Raw genomic sequence first — 21,459 nt, forward strand, 5'->3', positions numbered from 1 at the left:
GAAAGTTCTGAGCTTCTAATCATGGCTTAGTCTTTCTGATGACCAACCCCCACCCTCAAGCTATCCAGAGCCCACCAAGAGTAGCCTCATTAGAATAAAAAACATGATACCAGGATATTCCAGGAGATTTAGAAGCTCTGGGTAAGATATTTCTATTGCCAACATCACTTGGGAAATTAAAAGAGTTTTAAAAGCTCTGTGTTACACAGAAACCACATATATATTTCTTATTTTGTGGCCCCATCACTAGTTTCAGCTTCCATCATCTCTTGCCTTGATCACTATAGCAGTCTCCACCCCTGAAATCTTTCTTGCTGGAGTCATAGGGGGTTTTTCTAAAACCTCTTAGATCGTATCAACTCCACAGCACCTAGCATAGTATCTTAGGTGCTCAGTAAATATTTGCTAGTTGACTAAAAGGTGAATGCATGAATGGAATTTTTTTTCTTTTTCTTTTTTAGACCTTAGAAATTAAACATAGATTTTAAAGTGAAAACGTAGACTGTTAAATTGATTTGGATAGTCCTTTTATGAATTTGTCTTTATATCAATATGTAGAGTTTTGAATGATACTTCATTATTAGATTGGTATCTGCCTCATTGTTTAAAGACAAGACTTTACTTTAAAAATAGGGACTTGTAAGAAGTTCATGAACCAGTAGAAAGTATGGGCTTTTGAGTCTTAGTGATTAGGATTTGACTCTAAGCTCAGCCGCTTTACTGTATTCTTTTAACCTTGAGTTACACTTTTGTCATCGGAAAAGTGGATATACCTTGTGGCATTGTTAAGGATAGAGTAGATAATGTATGTGAAGGTACTTGGTATATAATAGGAATTCGGTAAATGTAGAAATTATTATATAATGCAGTAATGTTAATTGCGTACTACAATTTTAACTTAAAAATTTTTGTCTTACAGATAGTGTGTGTACCATATCAGTGGCGTATAACTATGCTTATGATTGTTCTTGTCAATGCCCTTGTATCTATCATGGTGGAGGTAAGCACTTCAGATGATCAAATGACTATGTTGCTGTTTTGGGATTCTTGGTGATTTAATACTCCTGGAGGAAGAGGACAGGTGGCAGCATGGAAATCTACCAAGAATCTCAGTTTCATTTTAGTTAAAATCATTTAGCTTTTTCTTCTTGACCTTTTCCATGAACTGAATGTAGTCCTGTTAAGGGATATAACTTAGCTGCACTCATACAGATAGGAGAAAGTAACCAGTGAGATAGCAAAAAGCAGTGATCTTTAGAAGGGAGAGAAGATTGGTGCTCATAGTAAACCAGTGATCATGAAATCACAGTGGGCATGTACCACCAGTGACCTGCGATATACAGTAAAATCTCCCATTGAAGGAAAGAAAGGAGGGAGGGGCTTTCTCCATGAATTGTAGTGAATTTTAATAACAGTTTATCAAAAGTATAAAATAACGACCACTGTGAACTTACCAGCACTGATTGCTGGAACTTCGTACTTGGTAGTTACTTCTAAGTTTCCTCTAGAGGTCTTAAGTCCTCTTTGATCCATTGTATATTTTATAGTTACTCTCCTAGTAGGATTGCCTTTAATTTGGCTTCTATAAAGGGAGCGAGTAAGTTCTCATTTGCTCTTTTTAATAAGATTTTGTCTGTTCTCAGAACTACTATTCTAATTCACTCCTCTAGTAGCAATAGGTGAAATGGAAGAAGGAGATGCAGTTGTGATTTTTAAGTTAAGGGCTTGTTTATGAGGCAGGCTTTTGAACTAAAATTAGGTAATTTGTGGGGAACTGTGTGTGCCTTGGTGATAATTGTTCTCAACTTGGAAATTATGTTTAATTTGTTATCTTTCTAAAAGATGACTTGGTATTTAAATTTGGGCCATAGTGGGCAGCATGGATATTATGGTACTGATCTTTTTAAATTGCCCAGTGAAAATGATTTTCTCTGTTTTATGGACACCAGAAAGTATATCCAAGATACTATATTTTAAAAGCTTTCCTTTTTCTATAGAAGTTCATCTGTTCATATAAATGTTATTTAAAATAAAATTTAAAAAAAAATTTTTAAGGGAATCCTCTCATAATTTCTCTTAATTTATTATTCTTGCTCACCGTCAAGAATTATTTATGTTGGACTCTGATGAAGTCATACACATTTATACATATTATGTTTAACTCAGTGAAAATAATTCATTGTTAACTCAGATTATAACCATTATTTTAATATGGGAAAGGCCTGAGGATTCAAATAAAAGCCATATTTTGTGGGAAGTTTAGAGGTCCCATTTTATCAAGAATTTTATGATGATTTATATTTGTTACAAAAGTTCTGTTGTGTAAAACAAAAAAGTTCTATTATACTTTATCCTTTTTCAATATTAACTGAAATTGTATGAAAACCAAGTCATGTTTTTCACTAATGATGCAGCATTGTGTGAGCCTTTTAAAAATGTGCGCATTAATAAAGAATGACTTAGTCATTTTTAATTCTTAACTCACTGGAATATCTCTCAGAACTTCTTCCTTGACATGGTCCTTTGGAAAGTTGTGTTCAATCGAGACAAACAAGGAGAATACCGCTTCACCACCACACAGCCGCCACAGGTTGGAAATCAGCACTTGCTCTCCATTCTTCACGTGTATCTAGGCTCCTTTAGTTGTGTGCTCTGCCTTCTGTAGGGTGGTATTCTGTTGTGTGTCACCTCCACCTTTCCCCTGCGCCTGGCATTCCATTTCCTGTAAGGAGTCCTAGAAAATTCTTGGCAAACGTTTGTTACAGGCTTTTCAGGACTTCAGGAATTTCATAAGTCTCTTTTCCATTCCAATCCTTATCTTCTCTGTGTCTGAAGATCTTTTTCTCAGTAGTGAGAGTTCATTTTTCCATTTCTCTCTGGCTTACATGTTTACAGTTTTCATGAGTCCCATTAGAAGCTAAATGAGATTCATGTAAACAAAGTTATGAAATGGGAATTGTTCATGAATCAGAGTCCAGAGAACAAAATTTTGAGGAATTATTTCTGATTGCTTGTCAGCAGTTACTGTGCCTTAATTTTGGGCAGCTCTTTGGCTTTTCCAGACGTATGTCTCTCTTCATTCAGAAAAAATCTCAGAGAGACTGTGCAGATCTTTATATAAACCATTGCTTAGGACTTTTGAGTTTTTAGATCCATTAAGCAGCTTACTATTTGAAAGATACACAAGCTCCATGGTAAAAAGAGAAGAGAAAGAGATGAATAAAACCCATTTCCTAGTGTTTGGATGCTGTAGTCATATACTGTAACCTCTAGTCATGTAGTATATGACTAATACACATGTATGTACTTCTACAACACATAAGGAAACATATAAGGTCCGTCTTAGTTTTTTTAAACTGGTAACCATCGAATCAGCTCTGATCCACTTGTTTAGCTGTAGAGAACTTGACAATACAGTGTCTCCTTGCCTCATGATCTGACCCATTGCTGTTTGTAGGTGCGTGATGGGCTTTTTACATATGCCAAGTCCTAAATCTTCTGCTCATCCTCAGCCAAGAGGAAAGCTGTCAGAGTTCAAGAGGATTCCCTGGCATTTCTGAGTTGGGTCACTCACTTATTTTTAGCCTTCTTTTACCTAAGTAGCAACTTCCTGAACTTTATTTTGGTAGTTTAGTAGGCTCGATGCCCAGAGTAATATCACACATTGCTTTCTTTTTAAGAGGTCCTGTGGAGTGCCATTTCCTTTTTTAATGCTTTATGACGAAGAGTGAAAGTTTGGTACTAATGGCATGCGTCTGGCTTCACCTTTAGTTCCTTTTTCTCAAAACAGTATAGTGATATGGCTAGAACTGTATCAGGGCTCACATCCATTAGCGAAATCTCCTCTGTGTCTGAGTTTTTTTTTCCTTTGGGTTACCTCACTACATTACTTCAAGGGGTGGATTTCGGCTCCTATCATCAGTCCTCATATGACATGTTTGCATTGGCAAGGCCCAGGCCAAGGAAAACATTTACATTGAGTTTTCAGCTCTCACTGTTGATCCAGAAAATGCAGGGGTGCCTGGCTGGCTCAGTTGGTGGAGCGTGCGACTCTTGATCTCAGGGTCATGAGTTCAAGCCCCACATTGGGTGTAGAGGTTACTTTAAAAAAATAAATAAAATTTTTAAATAAGAAATGCAGATTCTGAGGAGGCATTATATATCCCTATTTAGTCAAAAGTGGGGGGTCATAAGCCTCCTTTAAAATATTTGAATTGGACATTTCTCCTCACTTTTCAAACAAAATTAAATGAGAGACAATTCTATTATTTGCTAAGTCTCTGTTTCCTAGAAATTTGTTAGTATCTGTCCTCCTTATTTTATTTTATTTTATTTTATTTTTTAATGAATTTTTAAAATGTTTATTTATTTTGAGAGAGACAGAGTGTGAGCAGGAGAGGGGCAGAGAGAGAGAGAGAGGGAGACACAGAATCCGAAGCAGGCTCCAGGCTCTGAGCTGTCAGCACAGAGCCCGATGTGGGGCTTGAACTCACCGTGAGATCATGACCTGAGCCGAAGTCGGATACTTAACTGACTGAGCCACCCAGGGGCCCCTCCTCCTTATTTTAAAAGTCTGTGTCTCTCATGTGGCTTCCTATCTCTGAAGTGTTCAGAGGAGAGAGTGAAGGCAGAAAGTGGTCTAGAATAGACAAGTCCAGCATCCCCTGTGTGTTTGCCACCTTGTTCTGAGAATCACTGAGCAGACAACAATTTTAGTCTTCAGTTTCTGTGATTGTGATTAAGAAAGCATTTTTAAAATTGCTGGCTTTAGAAAAGAGTTCTTATAATGTGTTAGCACAGAATGATACACTTTCATCTTCTGACACTTTCAGAATGTGTAATGTGGCTTCACTGTTCATATTTGTGACCCTTCAAGAACCAGTCAGCTAGTTATATTACCATAAGGTCTCAATCAGAGACCACTCTGTTGCTCGCCACCCCCCGTCCCCAGACATTTGATGGTGTCTGGAGACATTTTTGGTTATCACAATTGGAGGGGAAGAGGGGTTGCTACTGGCATGTAGTGGGCAGAGGCCAAGGATGCTGCTAAATGAACATCCTATGGTAGTACGCAGGACAAACCCCTCCCAACAGAGAATTTTTAGTCCAAGATGTCACTGGTGTCAAGGTTGAAGGTGAAAAGAGACTAGAGGTGAGAGTGGCCTGCTGCATCAGGGACTTCTGTGGCTGCCGTAATTCTCCTGTGCCACAAACTGTTGTTCGTGTCTGCCTGCTCTGTGCTCTTTTCTACCAAGAATCACAGGAGATCTTCTCAGACTGCAAGTCCCAACTGTCTATATTATTTCTGGGGGATGAAAAGCCCTATTTCTTCTTTGTCTTCCTAACCATATAGACCCATATAGGTTGAAAGTTTCAAAACCAGAGGCCCTGGACTAGGCTCCGGGTCTTAGACAGTTGGATTGGGAAGTCAAGAGCCTCATCTGGAAATCTCTGATAACCTTTTCTAAAATACCTGATAATCTGTAAGGTACTGTGCAACACCTCCAGGATCCTCCCAAAATCTTAAGGTATTTCTCACTTCACTATATACGTAAAGAAGCAACATTCAGTCAACTTGCCATGGTTAAGCCATCTACTGAGTGACAGAGTTGGGCGTTGAAACCAGGGTTTCTGATTTTAAGAAGGGTTTTCTATAGAGCTTTACCCTGTTTGGGAAGATCTGTGCAGCGCATTCTCTTGCTAAGAAGCATTGGTGCATATCCCACGTCTGGTAAACTGAGGCCACTTAGTGGTAGATGTGGAACTAGGATTACATCATCATGTAGTTTGATCCCGCCTGAGGATTTGTGCCTGATTGTTTTCCTTTTGCGGGGGAAAGCAAGTATTAGTTGTAGTCCTTATGCCACTGAAACATTGTTTGAGCTTACTTAGATAGAATGCTAATTCTGGTTGTCTTTATTTTTATATTCGGGATTGGTATGGAAGAAGACTATTATGAAAACCACAGTATCATTACAGCATTTTTCCCACAAGCATGGCTTTATTCCTTTACATGCTACTCATGAAAACATTTTGTAAAAGACACTGCTGAAAGTAAACTGGCATTGGGGTTCTAGAACCAACAGCTTGGAATGGTCTAAGAAGCAGGAGAATTTTAGCTGTAGATCTTTTTGCAAGTTCCTTGTGGTTTCTCTGTTGGACTGTGGCAGCTTCTTTCCCATCCTTGAGGGATACACTTGGTTGTTTAACCACTCCTTCCAGTTGCTATGGCTACTGTGTTCTCCTGCTTCAGGGACTTATGCCTAGGTGTTTGGGGAGACCCGAGTGCTCATTCTGAGCCCTGTGCTGCTCCACATCTGCCTTCTTGGTGCACAGAGCTGCTTTCTCTTCTTGCTGCCATCATCTCTCCCTTGGTTCATTTCTCATTCTAGCATGCCTGTAGCACCTGTTATTTTCTCTACCAGTGAATTCTGTTGTATTTGAGGATGCATGTGGTATGTTTGTTTCAACTAACAAACCTGTGCTTGCCTATAGTGTACTTCATGCGTATGATATTTGGGGGAGGGGAGGGTACAGGAACAAAATGTTTCCAATTTAAGCAGAAGGGGGATCCCCTAGTTTTTCTTGTGACTTAATTTATTTTTTCTAAATTATAACAAGCGTACTTGTTTTTAATAAGGAAATAGGATTTTTTTAAAAAATATTCACCTTAATGTGGAAGGAGTTCTATTTAATTGTGATTCTATTTGCAATGAAATTTGTTTTAATTTTATTGCTTGCCACACTTTCTACAGGTAGGAAACAGTGGATATAGGTATATATGTGTCTATTTGTGTGTAGTGTATGTGTGTGTGTCTCTTAAATTTGGAGACCCTGGGCTATGATTTTCCTTAACTCAGCGTGCTATGCTTGCCACATTGCCCTTTAACCTGGACGGCTCATCTGGACAGACAAGGCCTATCTTTTCTTGCTTTTTTTTTTTTTAGTCTTTTCTTGTGGTCCTTTAACAGTGCTGTAGGCTGTAAAATAAAAAGTGACAGCTTTTGGATTGATTTAGGAACAATGATCTTTCCTACAATTACATTGAAGAATTAAACACCTTTGGGAAAAGATAGATCCAAGTAGTGAGCCTCACCTCAGGTTAAATGTCAAGGGTTATTGTATATGTGCTTGCATGACATGTGTATGTGGAAAGGAATTACAGTTGACCCTTTAACAACACACGTGTGAGAGGTGCTAACCACCCCCCTCACTGCGCGGTCCAGAATCTGTGTATAACTTTTGACTTCTCAAAAACTTAACTACTGATAGATAGCCTACTGTTGGCCTTACTGATAAAATAAAGTTAACACATATTTTGCGTGTTGTATGTATCATATTTAGATAAAACTTGTGACTACAGAAATCATAAGGAAGTACTGTATTTATCAAAATGTGCATAATCGGACCTACACAGTTCAAACCCATGTCGTTCAAGGGTCATCCGTATTTGTTATTTGGATCACCTTGAGAATCCTGTATCTAGTCTCTTCTGTATCTTAATGCCAAATATTTTCTTGTAGACTTGTTTTAAGATGATGATGATGATAAACTCTTTTTAGCTATGACAGTAAAGACGCTACTAGATAAATGATCTCCAGCATCTACCTGCCCCCCAATCCCCTGCACCTTACTTGTGACCACAGTTTGTGCCTGTGAATTCCTGGTACCAGTGCAGCAACAAACCATGTTTGTTGACAAAATAAACTAGAAGACCTTTAAAAATTTTTTTAAAGTTTTATTAAAAAAAATTTTTTTTTACTGTTTATTTTTTATTTTTGAGACAGAGACAGAGCATGAACAGGGGAGGGGCAGAGAGGGAGAGGAGACACAGAATCTGAAACGGGCTCCAGGCTCTGAGCTGTCAGAACAGAGCCCGACGTGGGGCTCGAACCCACGAACTGTGAGATCATGACCTGAGTCGAAGTCGGACGCTTAACCGACTGAGCCACCCAGGCACCCCATTAAAGTTTTTATTTTAAAGTCTTTTTGCTGCTCTCCACTGGCCAATTTAGAAACATATGTTTCAAAACCTGTGTTATAGCAAATTTGCCTCTCTCAATGATGAAGCCATTTGGGTGTTAAAATTAGAATGTTGTCTACCTCCGTTATGTTACACTTGCATTTTGTGAGATTACCTCCGTTGAGATTAAACCTACTCGTAGTTTGATGGCAAAACAAAACAACCTGGGATTTAGATTTTGCTTTGGAGAAGCAACAGCCAAAATAATTAGAAATTGACTGTTGATCTTCAGAGGTGAATATGACCACAGGTCTCTGAATAGTCATTTTAGTTACCTGATTTCAGGTTTAGTTATTTATCTCAAATTTCAATTAAGACCAGTTCTGAGGGCCTATATTGAATTTACATTTTTGTACAATTACTAGGGACTGCTTTCTTGTTCTTCAGAGACTGTTTATCTAAGATCACATTCATTAAAAACATCAGGATTGATCCAGAAGGATTTCAGTGCCAGCAGAGCTTTTTATTACGAAATAATTCTAAGAAGTAGTACTCAGTTTACCTTTTCAGAAGTAATTTTCTGCGTACTTCTTTCCCATAGTGGAACACCAGGGGACACTATATTATAAAATGAAAATTTTTTTTATGTTAATGAAAGTGTGTTAAGTGATTGACAATAAACATGATATAAATTCTAATTTTGACCTAACAATATTTTCATCGTGCTTCATTTTTTGAAAGGTGACATTCACTAACAGTAACAATAATATTTAACAATGCTTTCTTCCAAAAAATGATCAGGGGCTAAGTTGCCAGGAGGAATGGTATTAAGAGATAATTTGGGATAGAATATGAGGGTCTCTATATTAAATATGAAAAATGTTTTCTTTCTGAATAGTTTAAAGTTATTCTTCACTTGATGTTTTATGTGTTATAGAATTATAAAACCCAGATTTGCAATTTTTTAAAAAAATTTATCTGCACACAAGAGGATAGGTACATAAAACTAAATCAAATGAAATTGCATTGATAATTTAAAAAATCTTAAAAAATATGTTCCTAAATAATTGAAAGCTGACCTTTTTTACTTGAGTTTTTTTCATTTGTCATATGCAGAAGTCATTTCCTCTTACTTTTCTGTGTTGATGTACTGTGCTTTAAAAAACTTGTTAAAAACAAGCAGCCCTTAATCTACTAGTGTGTTTTTCCCCCCCTTATTTTCTTAGGCGTCAGTGGATCGGTGGGGAAAATGCTGCTTGTCCTGGGCCCTGGGCTGTAGAAAGAAGATACCAAAGGCAAAGTACATGTATCTGGCTCAGGAGCTCTTGGTTGATCCAGAATGGCCACCCAAACCTCAAACAACAACAGAGGCTAAAGCTTTAGTTAAGGAGAATGGATCATGTCAAATCATCACCATAACGTAGTGCTGCGTCACTCTCAGTGGTATGCTGGTAGCAGGAGAATGTAATTTCCGGACTTTCCGATCCTGTGCGTCAGAATGGCACCATTTCAATTTATGTCTCTTCTAGTATAGCTGATTTGAGAGGGTTTTTTTTTTTTTTTTTTTTTTTTTAAATAAGACAGTTGGCCTTCCAGGTAAATTCTTAATCAGTCTGTAAAGTCTTATGTCTGTATTCAGGAACTACATATTACATATATTTCCAGAATTTTCTTGTTACCCTCAGTGATGCTGTTTAAATAGGGTACAGAAGAAAGTTGATATTTGATAGGTTTTTAGACATCAGCTTCTGAGACTTGGTTAATGCGTTTAAATATATTTTCACAAACCCTTGTCAGAAAAAGCCCTCATTTATTTACCACCCCTAAATTTGTGATTGATAAATAAAATGGGTGTTAATTAGCCTCCAGTGAAAATAGGTAGAAAGCCTGTTTTCATTTGATTCCAATATTTCTTCCAAAGAATTCCATATATACACAGACCAGTTCCCTTTGATAGCCTAGGGGTGAGTTTTATGATGTTGCTTATAGAACAACTCAGGTAATTTCCATTTACAGTTTTATAATTTCTGTACAAACTGCCTGGGTTTTATTTTTCTAATCAGCAAGGTGCTTCACTGCCTTCTTCAGATGTCCCTCAAAGCTATTGAATGGATCTTGTGATCTGTCTGCTGTCAATAGTACGATTTACTTCAGTTAAATGTTGTAGAACCATAGAACCATTTTCACTAGGAAAAAAAGATTATTTCCTTTGGCAATAGATATAGATCTGTCTTTCTAATCTCTCTTCATAGCTGTTTTTTCTCTCAGGTTTTATCATTTTAAAGATTTTTCTTTTCTTCTAGGTTTTTAATTACTTAAAGACAAGATAATAGTGAGTTGTTTGGTTTTTTTTTTTTTTGAGTTTTTTGAGTTAGACTTTTACCTCCTAAAAATTTTAAGGGTTGATATAAGTCTCCTATCAATAATGAGGCTTAAAAATGAGTGGTTTTGAATGACTGCTACTTTTTCAAAGCAGGATGAACTTGGTGAATTTGTTTTATGCCATTAGATGGCGCCAGAGGTCAGAGCTTATTTTGGATTGGATGTTTACAAAGGAGCATTTTTTGGTTGTAAAAATTTCTGGGGGGAAAAATTGAAATAAAGTTAAGACTAGACATTAATTGAGCCAAAAGAAATGTGAAAAAGATTTTTCGCCTGTTTTATCTGGTTAATGTTTAAATTTTAAACAAAATTAAAGTAACTTTAAAAATGCCTTTCTAGGTAAGATCCAGCAGCTTGGCAAAAGCCCACAGTTACAATAAACAAGGAAACTGATATTGCTATAAAATGGACACTAAACTGCTAAAACTGTGGGACGTTATCCTATGTTCTTCCTTAACTGGTAGCATGCTTGTGCTTTCCACTTCTAGCTAATCATTATTTTCCTGATAGATACGTACCAATTTATCCAATGTTAGCTGGAACTATAGAACCACACGGTTCTCATTTCTTATGCTGCAGAGACCTGAATGATGTTTGGTAACTATAGGAAAATGTAAGTTACACTCAGGATCACTGTTATTGCTTATTGCCACTGATGAATGATTCTTATAAAAATACAATCGAAGTTTTCCATCAAAAAGTATGATATTAATACACCTTAGGTAAGAACAGTTGTTCCATGAATGATTCTATGAAGCTATGCATCTTAGACCTCTTGAGCTGTGATTTAGCACTGTTTTCTATAGTTACTTATCTCGATCATTTTTTAATTTCCACATTCATTTCTGATATGTATAAGTGTTATTCTTAAGTGATTTCCCAGAATTGTAAATTTTATTATTTGATTTAAATACTGAAGCATATAATTAAAGTAATTGCTAAGTAGCAGCTTAAAAATCCAGTTATCGGATTGTATTTAACATCTTTAAGAGCATGATCATAAAAAGCTATATTTTTTACACCCTTTTTTTTTAACATTTAGATTTTATAAGGGTTTTATATCTCATTTGTCCATATTGTTTTCAAAGGAATGAGGTTTTTAGGTAGGTGGAAAAGCATTTGTAGGAAGTTACATTTCAACATAGACAAGGTGGGTTGCTCAAGTTGTAATTGATGGTTTCCAGAATGTTATTTGAAGAATGTCTGTGAATCCAGGTGTGGGTCCTACTCAGTGCCATCGATAGACTGAGTTCTCTCTCTGTAGATCACCATGACATAGTAATTTTGATTCTGAATTTCACATTAAATTATTTGAGTGTATACAGACCTAAATTTAAAAATCTGTACATATATTATTTTGATGTATTAAAGATTAATAAATATTGCCGATTTAAATTTTATTTATGCACATACTTAAAGGACAGAAATGTCCAGGAAAGTAATTGTTAAATAATGATATGTAACTTTTTAACTTTTTAAATAAATAACAAGATTTTTAATGTGTGTCTCCCTCAGGGTTGTTTAAAGTTTTTTGTTCTTTTTTTCCTCCCTCAAATATAAATAGTGGTAACTATATGTTTTGTATCTTCTAGCACCAACTGCTGTAAAGCAATGCTGCAAATAATGCTTGAAGAAAAGTGGCTAAGCCAACAACAAAAGAAATACTTTTTATATTAGTTTTATAATTCTTACATTTGAGAGCTTTCCAAATTGCACTTGGATTTAAACAGAACTGTTGCAGTCTTGACTCTTATTTATTTTGTCTCGACCCGTGTTTGTGAAGATACTGCACAGTTTCAGAGGCATGGTAAATAACATATCATGGTCTGTGTATTCTGTTCCCCAGCTGGCTATAGATCCACTATCCAGAGAAGAGCAAAATTCAAGCTTTAGAAAACATTCTATAAGATCTCACGCATGCAGTTTTGACATATCTGAAAATAGGTTTTTGTATATTTATGGTGGGAGGTGGTTGGGAACTTTTGACAAAATGTGGGGTGTTAATTTTTGTACAGTCTGTGGGCATTTACACATATTTTTAATGTAATAAAATTTGGTAATTATGTGCACATTAAATTAATAAGATAGTTACTTCCTGTTATGATTTGTGAATCCCTAAGACTTTGGATTTTTTTAAGTAACTTTATATCAGAAATGATACTGCATCTTTATATTTTTTAAATTGTATTGCTGCTCAAGAATGGTACCCTGATGTCAAAAAGGCATACATTCATAATTGTACATTCAGCACTGTAAATAACCTTATGAAATCTTTTTTGGATTGAAAGCTATTGAAAATAAAAATTTAAATGATTGAAATGACATTTTTTTTCCTGCGTCCTTCTACATTTGTGTGCCATTTAGCTATACAAGTACTGCCCTCTCTGGATCTACTTTCCTACTTAATACTTCTCCATCCCCCCCCCTTTTTTTTTAACTTTGGATTTTTGAAGGGAATAAATACCACATCCCACATATTTACCACATCGTGTGTGTGACCATCCTGTGGAAACCCATCTGTCAGATACAATGTAGAATCAAATGTTAACAGCGTAAGAAGGTCTGAGGGAAATAGTGAAATACAAGACTGGAGGCTTATAATCTATTAACAGTTGGGAAGATCAAACCCAGAGCTAATGCCACGTAAAACATGGTAAGTTTGAAGCGAAATGGCAGCTGTGGGTGCAAAAAGAGCATTCCAGGGAGAGAGAAACTGTGGAATTAATTACTTGGTGCTAGAAACCCCAGAGAAGGCAGGGTTTGTGCTGGGCCAGGAGGTCTCTCCAGACGTCATGGGTCCTACAGGAGGTGTGCGTCCTCTGCTGTGGCCCGTGTGGCTGGCTGCGGTGTGATGGATTGAATGGATGGTGTGAAGGTTTAGTTTGAGTCCACATTCTTTCCATTCACTATGGTTTGTGTAGCAAATGACATGTCCCCACAGCCTGTGTGTGGGCACCACCGTCCTGCATGTCTCTATCTTCCCTGTGCGTTGCTTCCAGTTGCCATATTTCGAGTATGTATTGCAGGGAAGGAGGGAGTTGTAGGAGTCTGGATGAGACTGTCGGCGTTCAGAGTGCCCTGGTCTCTGAGTCACCATCCACCGAGGAGAAAAGCCTATCTCATCCAGGTAGACAGAAAGGCCAAATCTTACAGGCCAGGGTGACTTTTATACAGGAGTTGCCTCTTAGGATAGCAGATTTCTAACCTGTTCCTGAATCCAAAATACGAAGGACGCAAAACACTCGAGCCATCAACTTCATTCGTTGTTCAAAATAACTTCTCGGGGCATCTGGGTGGCTCAGTCGAGGGAGCGTCTGACTTCAGCTCAGGTCATGATCTCATGGCTTGGGGGATCTCTGTTGTCAGCCTGTCGTCGCAGAGCCTGCTTCAGATCCTCTGTCCCCTCCCCCGCCTGCACTCTCCCCAAATACATATTTAAAAAATACTTCTCAATATCCCATCCAGATTTTCAACGAATGGACTCACAATTTTCCTCTACCGTCTGCAACTTCCATACCCTTCTTGGGCATTCGAATGTCCTGCTCTCTTCAAAGAATTAACACTTGGAGGTCATTCTGATTGGAGTGCTTCCTGGGGAAGTAGGCCACAGAAGCCTACCAGAGTTTGACACGAAGTCTTATGCTGTTTAAAATCTATACAAATCATGTATATATACTATGTTGCCCTTGTTATACATCATTCTGTTAGACATCAGCACTTGCAGCTCTGATTTTTTCAAAGTCCACATGGCATTCCATTGCATGGGTATTTTCATAATTTAGATGACTACTTCCCTGTTGATGGTCATTTAATTTTCTTTTTCTGTTACAAACAACCTTGCAGTGTTTTTGTGCACAGTTTTTTTTTAAGTAGGCTCCACACCCAATGTGGGGCTTGAACTCATGACCCTGAGATCAAGAGTTGCATACTCTACTGACTAAGCCCATAGGTGCCCCATTTTGTGCACAAATCTTAATGAGCATAGACACAGGGTATATTTTTAGCAGTAGAACTGCTGGACAGAGGATGTATATGTATATTTGTAATTGGTTAATACCGCTAAATTTTCCCCCAAAAGTTTGCTCCAATTTATAGTTCTACCACTGTAGTATGAGAATGTGTGTTTCTTCACACTTCATAAAGTGCTAGGTATTTGCAGTTTTTTAAAAAGGTTATTTCAGTATGGTATTGGTACAGGGGTTATTAAATAGCCCAGAAACAGACCCACACATTCATGAGATGGTTGGTTCATGACTGTGGTAACATTGTTGTTCTAATGGCAGAAAGAATTGATTTAATTATATATAAATGGGGCTAGGCCAGCAGATTATCTTAGTGGGGGGAAAAAAATGGACTCAACTCACACATCATATACAAAAATTAATTCTAGATGGATTAAGGATCTAAAAAGACAAAACTATAAAACTCAGGCATTATAGGAGATTTGGTGGGGGGGGGGGAGGAGTGGAGGATTTATTTCAATACAAAAAAAAAAAATCATAAAAGATTGATAACTTTGGCTATATTAAGACTTAATATCTGGGGCACCTGGGTGGTTCAGTTGGTTAAGCATCTGACTTTGGCTCAGGTCATGATCTCATGGTCTGTGAGTTCAAGCCCCACATCAGGCTCTGTGCTGACAGCTCGGAGCCTGGAGCCTGCTTTGGATTCTGTGACTCCCTCTCTCTCGGCACCCCCCCCCCCCAACTCATGTGCTTGCGCGCACTCGCTCTCTCTCAAAAACATCAAATTAAAAAAAAAAAAAGACAACATCCATAAAAAGACATCATGAAGAAGATGAAAAAGCAAACTACCAACTAATTGAAGATAATTGACATCTATAACTGACAAAGGATTAGTATCCAGATAACATAAAGAATGCCTACAGTTCAGTTTTCTGAAAGACATAAACATACATATTTGCATATAGGAAAATGGGCAAAAGAAAAGCACCCAAATTTTTTAGAAGATGAAGCACAAGTGAGCATTAAAAATATGAAAAGATGGGGCACCTGGGTGGCTCAGTGGGTTACATGCATGACTCTTGGTCTCCGCTCAGGTCATGATCCCATGGTTTGTGGGATCCAGCCCAGTGTCAGGCTCTGCGCTGACAGTGGGAAGCCTGCTTGGGATTCCCTCTCTCTCCCTCTGTGTCCCTCCCCCCGTTCTGTCTCTGTCTCTCTCTGTGTCTCAAAAGTAAATAAACTTTAAAAAAATATGAAAAGATGCCCAAGTTCATCATTAAATGGGGGAAATGAAAAAAACCACCCGGAGACGATTACTTCCTATGAATGGTAAAAATTAAATTAAAAAAATCAATTCCAGGTATGGGCAGAGGTAGGTATGAAGCACAGGAACTGCCACACACTAGGCATCATATATTGGTACAACTACTTTGAAATGCAGTTGGACATTGCTAAATTAAATTGAACATGTGAACACCCTTCAACTCAGTAATGCCACTTTTTAACATATTCTAGAATGTTTTTAGCCTTATTATTTCTAAGAAGAAGAAAAAAATGAGTGGAGCATTGGAGAATGTTCTTAGCTTTATTATTCCTAAATGGGGAAGAGAAGAACTGGAATAAAGAATTGGGACAACATGGCAAGAAAAGGAAGACTCGAAGTGTGGTCCATTTGGGGCATGGCTGCCACAATGAGCCCACCATGTCACTAAATTTTCCTAGCATCACAGAGTCATAATGTGCTATTTTATGGAGAAACTTCTCTCCTGCTCTTATTCCTTTGACAGTAAGACTCAGGTTACAAATGGTCTCTTCCGTTTGAAGATATCTGTCATTAAAAACCAGAATATGCCCTCTGAGATAAAGTCCTTTCCATGACTTTTATTCTGGTAAAGTCTTTATCCTCAGGATGCAAGGATACTTCCCTCTTCCTTTGGAAAGTGTTGAATCACAGGCAAAGCCCTAAGCCTTTCAGTTGCTTTGGGGTGCAGCACCATTTCAGGTAAGGCCAAATACTTTAAAAATTAGGGATGGGCAACTGGAGGGCTTGGTTAGTCTCTATACGCACAAGATATATAAAATTTAGTACAAGAAATGATTTGTGTACAATTCCACTTGCGAAACATTGTTTTGGCAGATTAGTACTACTGTGCATATTTCACATGTACTTCAACGCCACGAGTTGGTATTAATTTTTTGTTAAGCATCTTAGGAATGATAGCTCCCTGTCAACAATTCTAGCTCTATGACCCTGGGTCAGTTACGTACCCTTTCTGTGTCTTAGCTTCATCATCCTTTAGCTGGGGTTAAGAATAATAGCTACCTCATAGGGTTAACGTAAGGAGTGAATGAATCAATGTAAATCAAGTGCTGAGAACCATGTATGGCATAACGCGATAGATATTACCTGTTTTTCTCATTGTGGCTAAATAGAGGTGTTCGCTATTCGAGGGTGTTATTGTTTTAGTAGAATAAGTACCATGCATACAGCATGAGTGTGGTAAAAGGAATCAGGTGGTGGTTGCTGTTGTTTTTTACAGACTTTGCCGTTCCCTTCATGACTGCTGGTTATAGCCACCCCTGGGTAAAGGCGAGAAGATCAAGGCTCTCTTCGCCTTGGGCACTGCTCAGTGATGCATGTGAGACATTCTTGAATGTGAGAAGAATTATTTTCATCAGTTCTATGTAAGGATTTTAAAGTATTGGCTTTGAAAACGCTTTAATTTTAAGGCTTTAAACTGAGAGTAGAAAATCGGTAGAACAAAAGGATGAGACCTCGCAGTGTAGAATGAAAGTCTTTTCACCACCCCCTTCCCCCCCCCCCCCCCCCCGCCCCAGGAAAATCTGCATTTCTAAGAAAAGAGGGATACTTAGTTGTATCTGGGTAACACTTAAAGCCAGTGATAATCCTGGTGGAAGGCTCATGCCTCCGCAGGGTTGCAAGATCCAATGTGAGCGTTTTGTGTGTCGCCTCCAGACCTCCCGCTGCGGCCCTTGCAGACATGCTGAGAAGCGCCCTGCTGTGCGCGGCGCTGGGGCTCCTGCGCGCCCAGCCTCTCCCCTGTCCCCCCGCCTGCAAGTGTGTGTTCCGGGACGCCGCGCAGTGCACCGGGAGCAGCGTAGCGCGCATCGCCGAGCTCGGCCTGCCCGTCAACCTCACGCACATCCTGCTCTTCCAAATGGGCCGCGGCACCTTACAGAACCACAGCTTCAGTGGCATGACCATCCTGCAGCGCCTGATGCTGTCGGACAGCCACATTTCCGCCATTGCCCCCGGCACCTTCGACGACCTGATAAAACTTAAAACCCTGAGGCTGTCGCGCAACAAGATCACTCATCTTCCAGGTGCGCTGTTGGATAAGACGGTGCTCCTGGAACAGTTGTTTCTGGACCGCAACGAACTAAAGGACATTGACCAAAACATGTTTCAGAAACTGGTTAACCTGCAGGAGCTCTTTTTGAACCAAAATCAACTCGCTTTTCTTCCCGCTCGCCTCTTCACAAACCTGGGGAACTTGAAAGTGTTGGATTTATCGAGAAATAATTTGACCCACCTGCCCCGGGGATTGTTTGGCGCACAGGCTAAGCTGGAGAAACTCGTGCTGCACTCGAACCAGCTCGTCTCTCTGGATTCGGGGCTGTTGAGTAGCCTGCGTGCCCTGGTGGAGCTGCAGCTGGACAGAAACCGCATCCGCTCCATCGCACCGGGGGCCTTCGACCGGCTCCGGAGCCTGAGCTCCTTGACGCTTTCCAGAAACCACCTGGAGTTCCTGCCCCCGGCCCTCTTCCTTTATTCGCACAATTTGACTTTCCTGACCCTGTTCGAGAACCCGCTGGAGGAGCTCCCGGAGGTGCTCTTCGGGGAGCTGGCCGGCCTGCAGGAGCTGTGGCTGAACTGCACGCGGCTGCGCACCCTGCCGGCCGCCGCCTTCCGCAACCTGAGCCGCCTGCGGGCGTTCGGGGCGACCCTGAGCCCGCGTCTGAGCGCGCTCCCCGAGGACTCCTTCAGGGGCCTGGGCGAGCTCCAGGTACTCGCCCTGCACTCCAACAGCCTGGCCGCGCTCCCCGGCGGCTTGCTGCGCGGCCTCGGCCGGCTGCGCCGCGTGTCGCTGAGCCACAACCGGCTGCGGGCCCTGCCCCGCGGGCTCTTCCGCAACCTCGGCAGCCTGGAGGGAGTCCGGCTCGAGCACAACCTGCTGGAGACCCTGCCCGGAGACGTGTTCGCGGATCTGCCCCGGCTGGCGGAGGTCCTGCTGGGGCACAATCCCTGGCGCTGCGACTGCGACCTGGGGCCGTTCCTGGCGTGGCTGCGGCGGCACCCGGGCCTCGTGGGCCGAGCCGAGCCCCCGCGGTGCCGCGGCCCCGGACCCCGCGCCGGCCTGCCGCTCTGGGCCCTGCCCGACGACGACCCCGAGTGCCGGAGCGCCCGCGGCCCGCCTCCCCGCTCCGCCGCAGCCCCCGCGGCCCCGGGCCACACGGCCTCGGTGCCCGACAGCTGGAAACCCCGGGCCCCGGCGCAGCTCGTGGCCGACGGCAGTCGCCAAGACCACAGCCTGTTCTGGGGTCTTTACTTCCTGCTTTTGGCTGCTCAGGCCGTAGTAACGGGGGTCATTGTGTTTGCTATGATTAAACTCGGCGGGCTCTTTCGAAAATTAATCAGAGAGCGAGCGAGCGAGCGAGCTTTTGTTTGAGTCAATGGGACAACCTCGCCGCTAATTAAAACGTGGCCAGAGTACTGTCAGAGGTGGCTCGGGGGAGAATCCGGACGGGCTGCAGCCGTCTTCCTCTCCCCTCTCCCTCCCCTCCTTCCCTCCTCCCTTCCTTCTTCCCCCCTCTCTCCTCAATCCCACCTCCCCGTCTCCCTCCTCCGTCCCTCCCTTCAGCAGGCATCCTTGTCTGCCTTACAGGGTGGATTGTTCTCTTAAGCTACTTTTGAAAAACAGAACTCTTGCAGTTCTTTCCTTTGTCCTGTCTTTTTCTCACGTTGTGTGTCTCAGACCCGTGCACTATTTGGGGGAGCGCTGGGTTTCCTTCCTTCAGCGTTTATTTTCGGAGGAGGCCTCCTCTGTGACAGGCGGGAGACAAAGAACACAAAGCCTTCCCACCAGGAGCTCGGCCCCCAGGGACAGAAGCCACGAGGGTCAGTGGTGCGGGCTTAAGTGAGGGGCAGCAGGAGAAACCGGCAGGAGGAGGGGACTGGAGCTGAGGGTTGCAGGAGGAGGAGCAGCTCCCCAGAGGTCTAAGTGCCCAGGGAGTAGGGGCCCTGGATCCTCGGAGTCCCTGTCCGTGCCCGGCGACCACTGCTCTGCCCGCCTGTTTGCCTTCTCTGTTTCTCCTTGCTTCCTGCATGGGTGAAGCGTGTCATTGTGACACTGGGTTGGTTTCCATTTCCTGGCACTAAATGCTACCTCATTTCACAAGCATTTATGGAACACCTAACATGTGACAGGTGTTCATGAATTTTAATGATAAGCTTGGTTTCTAGTTTATTATGGTGGCATCACGTTCTCAATTAGTCTTCCAACTGAGGGCCATAAAGCTCTTATTGCTTTAATTGGATGTCTGTGCTCTTGAGAAGCAGTGGTTTAAACATGGGCCGGACAGTGGACAATCGTGGTGTCAAATCCCACCCCCACCAACTGCACAGGGCTTTGGGCAAGACACCTAAACTCCCTAAGCCTCCGGTGTCCTCCTGCCTGGCAAGGGATAAATAGTGCCTGCCTCACAGAGTTGTGTGAGTTAAGGGCAATAAAGCGTGTGCTGACTTCGCCCAGTGCCCTGCATACAGTCAATGCTCAATAAATGTTAGCTCTTATTATTAAAGAGCAAGCAATTATTACTGCTGTCATGATCGCTAAAGAAAAGCTATGAGCTGGTTTCTTCTCTGTGCATTTAAAGGTGAGAGCAAACTTTCTCAGATGGGAGATTACATTCAATCACTTTGTCTTCCCCTTGGTTGGTCTTGGCCCTGGGTAGTCGGGCTCTGTGCTCACAGTCCTGAGCAGTAGGTCCTCTGAACACCAACTGTTGTGGAGCCGGAAGGGCTGGGTTCCTGGCGTTGGTAGGCAGACTTCTCCTTCAAGACCAAGTTCAACTGGTAAAGCCTTCCATGACTGCCCAGGCAGACTCAAGTGTTCCCTGTTGTGTCGTGTACTCTCCTCCCGGACTACCATGCACTAAGCACCCTCAGCACCCCTGTCCGGCCTGGTTCACCCTTCCCTCTAGGGCATGTGTGTGTTAATGTGACCCCTGCACTGTAGGCTTCTTGGCCCAACCTTGTCTTATTTATTTCGACTGCTCCAAAAACTGAAACTTATCCAAATCATGAAACCCAGACTTTTTGATGGAATGTGAACTCTAGTCCTAACCACTGTGTTCTTGGGCAAGCTACCTAGCTCTCAAAGCCTCTGTTTCTTCACCTGGGGAGTGAGGATAATAATGGCCCATACCATTGTGGCAAGGATGAAATGACCTAACCAAATAGTAAAGCCGGTGACTGGTGCGTATGGAGCTCAACAGAAGTTGGCTATCCTTATGATTAGCTCTTTCAGAACACACAGTGTTCTAACATGCCTCAGGGCCTTTGCATATGTTCATTCATTCAGCAGCTATTTGTGGAGTACCTCCTCTGCACCAGGCACTCTTCTAAGTGCAGGGAGAGAGCAGAGCGTAGAGCAAAGTACACGCTTTACATTTCGGTGTCCCCTCCAACGAAAACATCTCCCTGGAACTCCTGGCCATTACCTTCAAACATTCAGAAGAGTATGGAGAGCAACTTTGGATACCTCAACCAGCTTTATAAAAAGCTGCTATATTTGCTTCAGATATTTTTTTTAACACAATAAAATATGACAAAGTTGCAAGTGCCTGCCTGTATCTCTTCTCTGTGCTTGTTCCTCTGACCCTCCTTAGAGGTAAGCTACTTAATACATTTGGTGTTTTACATTCTCAGTGGTGTTTTTATACTCTTTACACCTGTCTACAACCTTGAACAGCGGAAAGTAACGCTTTGCCTTTTTAAAAAGTTTTCTATAAATGATGCGACTCGGCATGTTGCATTCTTCAAACTTTTTTCTCTGGGCTCACAGTTTTTTAAACAAGTTTGTTTATTTAATCTCTACACCCAACCTGGGGCTCAAGCTCATGACC

At 41.3% G+C, this 21,459-nt stretch overlaps 2 protein-coding genes across 3 annotated transcripts in view; both read left to right on the top strand.

The window, feature by feature from the left end:
* ATP13A3 (ATPase 13A3) overlaps positions 1-12,669 on the top strand; it is an 89,282-nt gene extending 76,613 nt beyond the window's left edge. The window contains exons 32-34 of the mRNA XM_019448797.2: positions 920-1,000; positions 2,501-2,590; positions 9,190-12,669. Coding sequence (XP_019304342.1) covers positions 920-1,000; positions 2,501-2,590; positions 9,190-9,387 — 369 coding nt within the window. The 3' untranslated portion in view covers positions 9,388-12,669. The remainder of the gene's footprint in view (positions 1-919; positions 1,001-2,500; positions 2,591-9,189) is intronic.
* Positions 12,670-16,844: 4,175 nt separating this feature from the next.
* On the top strand, positions 16,845-21,173 carry GP5 (glycoprotein V platelet). 2 transcript variants are annotated; one of them, XM_019448806.2, is made up of 2 exons: positions 16,845-16,949; positions 17,288-21,173. In XM_019448806.2, the coding sequence occupies exon 2, from the start codon at positions 17,313-17,315 to the stop codon at positions 18,999-19,001; it is 1,689 nt and encodes a 562-aa protein (XP_019304351.2). In that variant the 5' UTR covers positions 16,845-16,949; positions 17,288-17,312; the 3' UTR covers positions 19,002-21,173. The 2 variants fall into 2 exon arrangements, with proteins under 2 accessions (XP_019304351.2, XP_019304350.2); XM_019448805.2 differs by having other exon boundaries at positions 16,851-16,966.
* Positions 21,174-21,459: the final 286 nt, after the last annotated feature.

The sequence above is a fragment of the Panthera pardus genome, unplaced genomic scaffold (genome assembly GCF_024362965.1).
Source record: "Panthera pardus isolate Hobbes unplaced genomic scaffold, ASM2436296v1 HiC_scaffold_16, whole genome shotgun sequence".
Taxonomy (NCBI): Eukaryota; Metazoa; Chordata; class Mammalia; order Carnivora; family Felidae; genus Panthera; species Panthera pardus.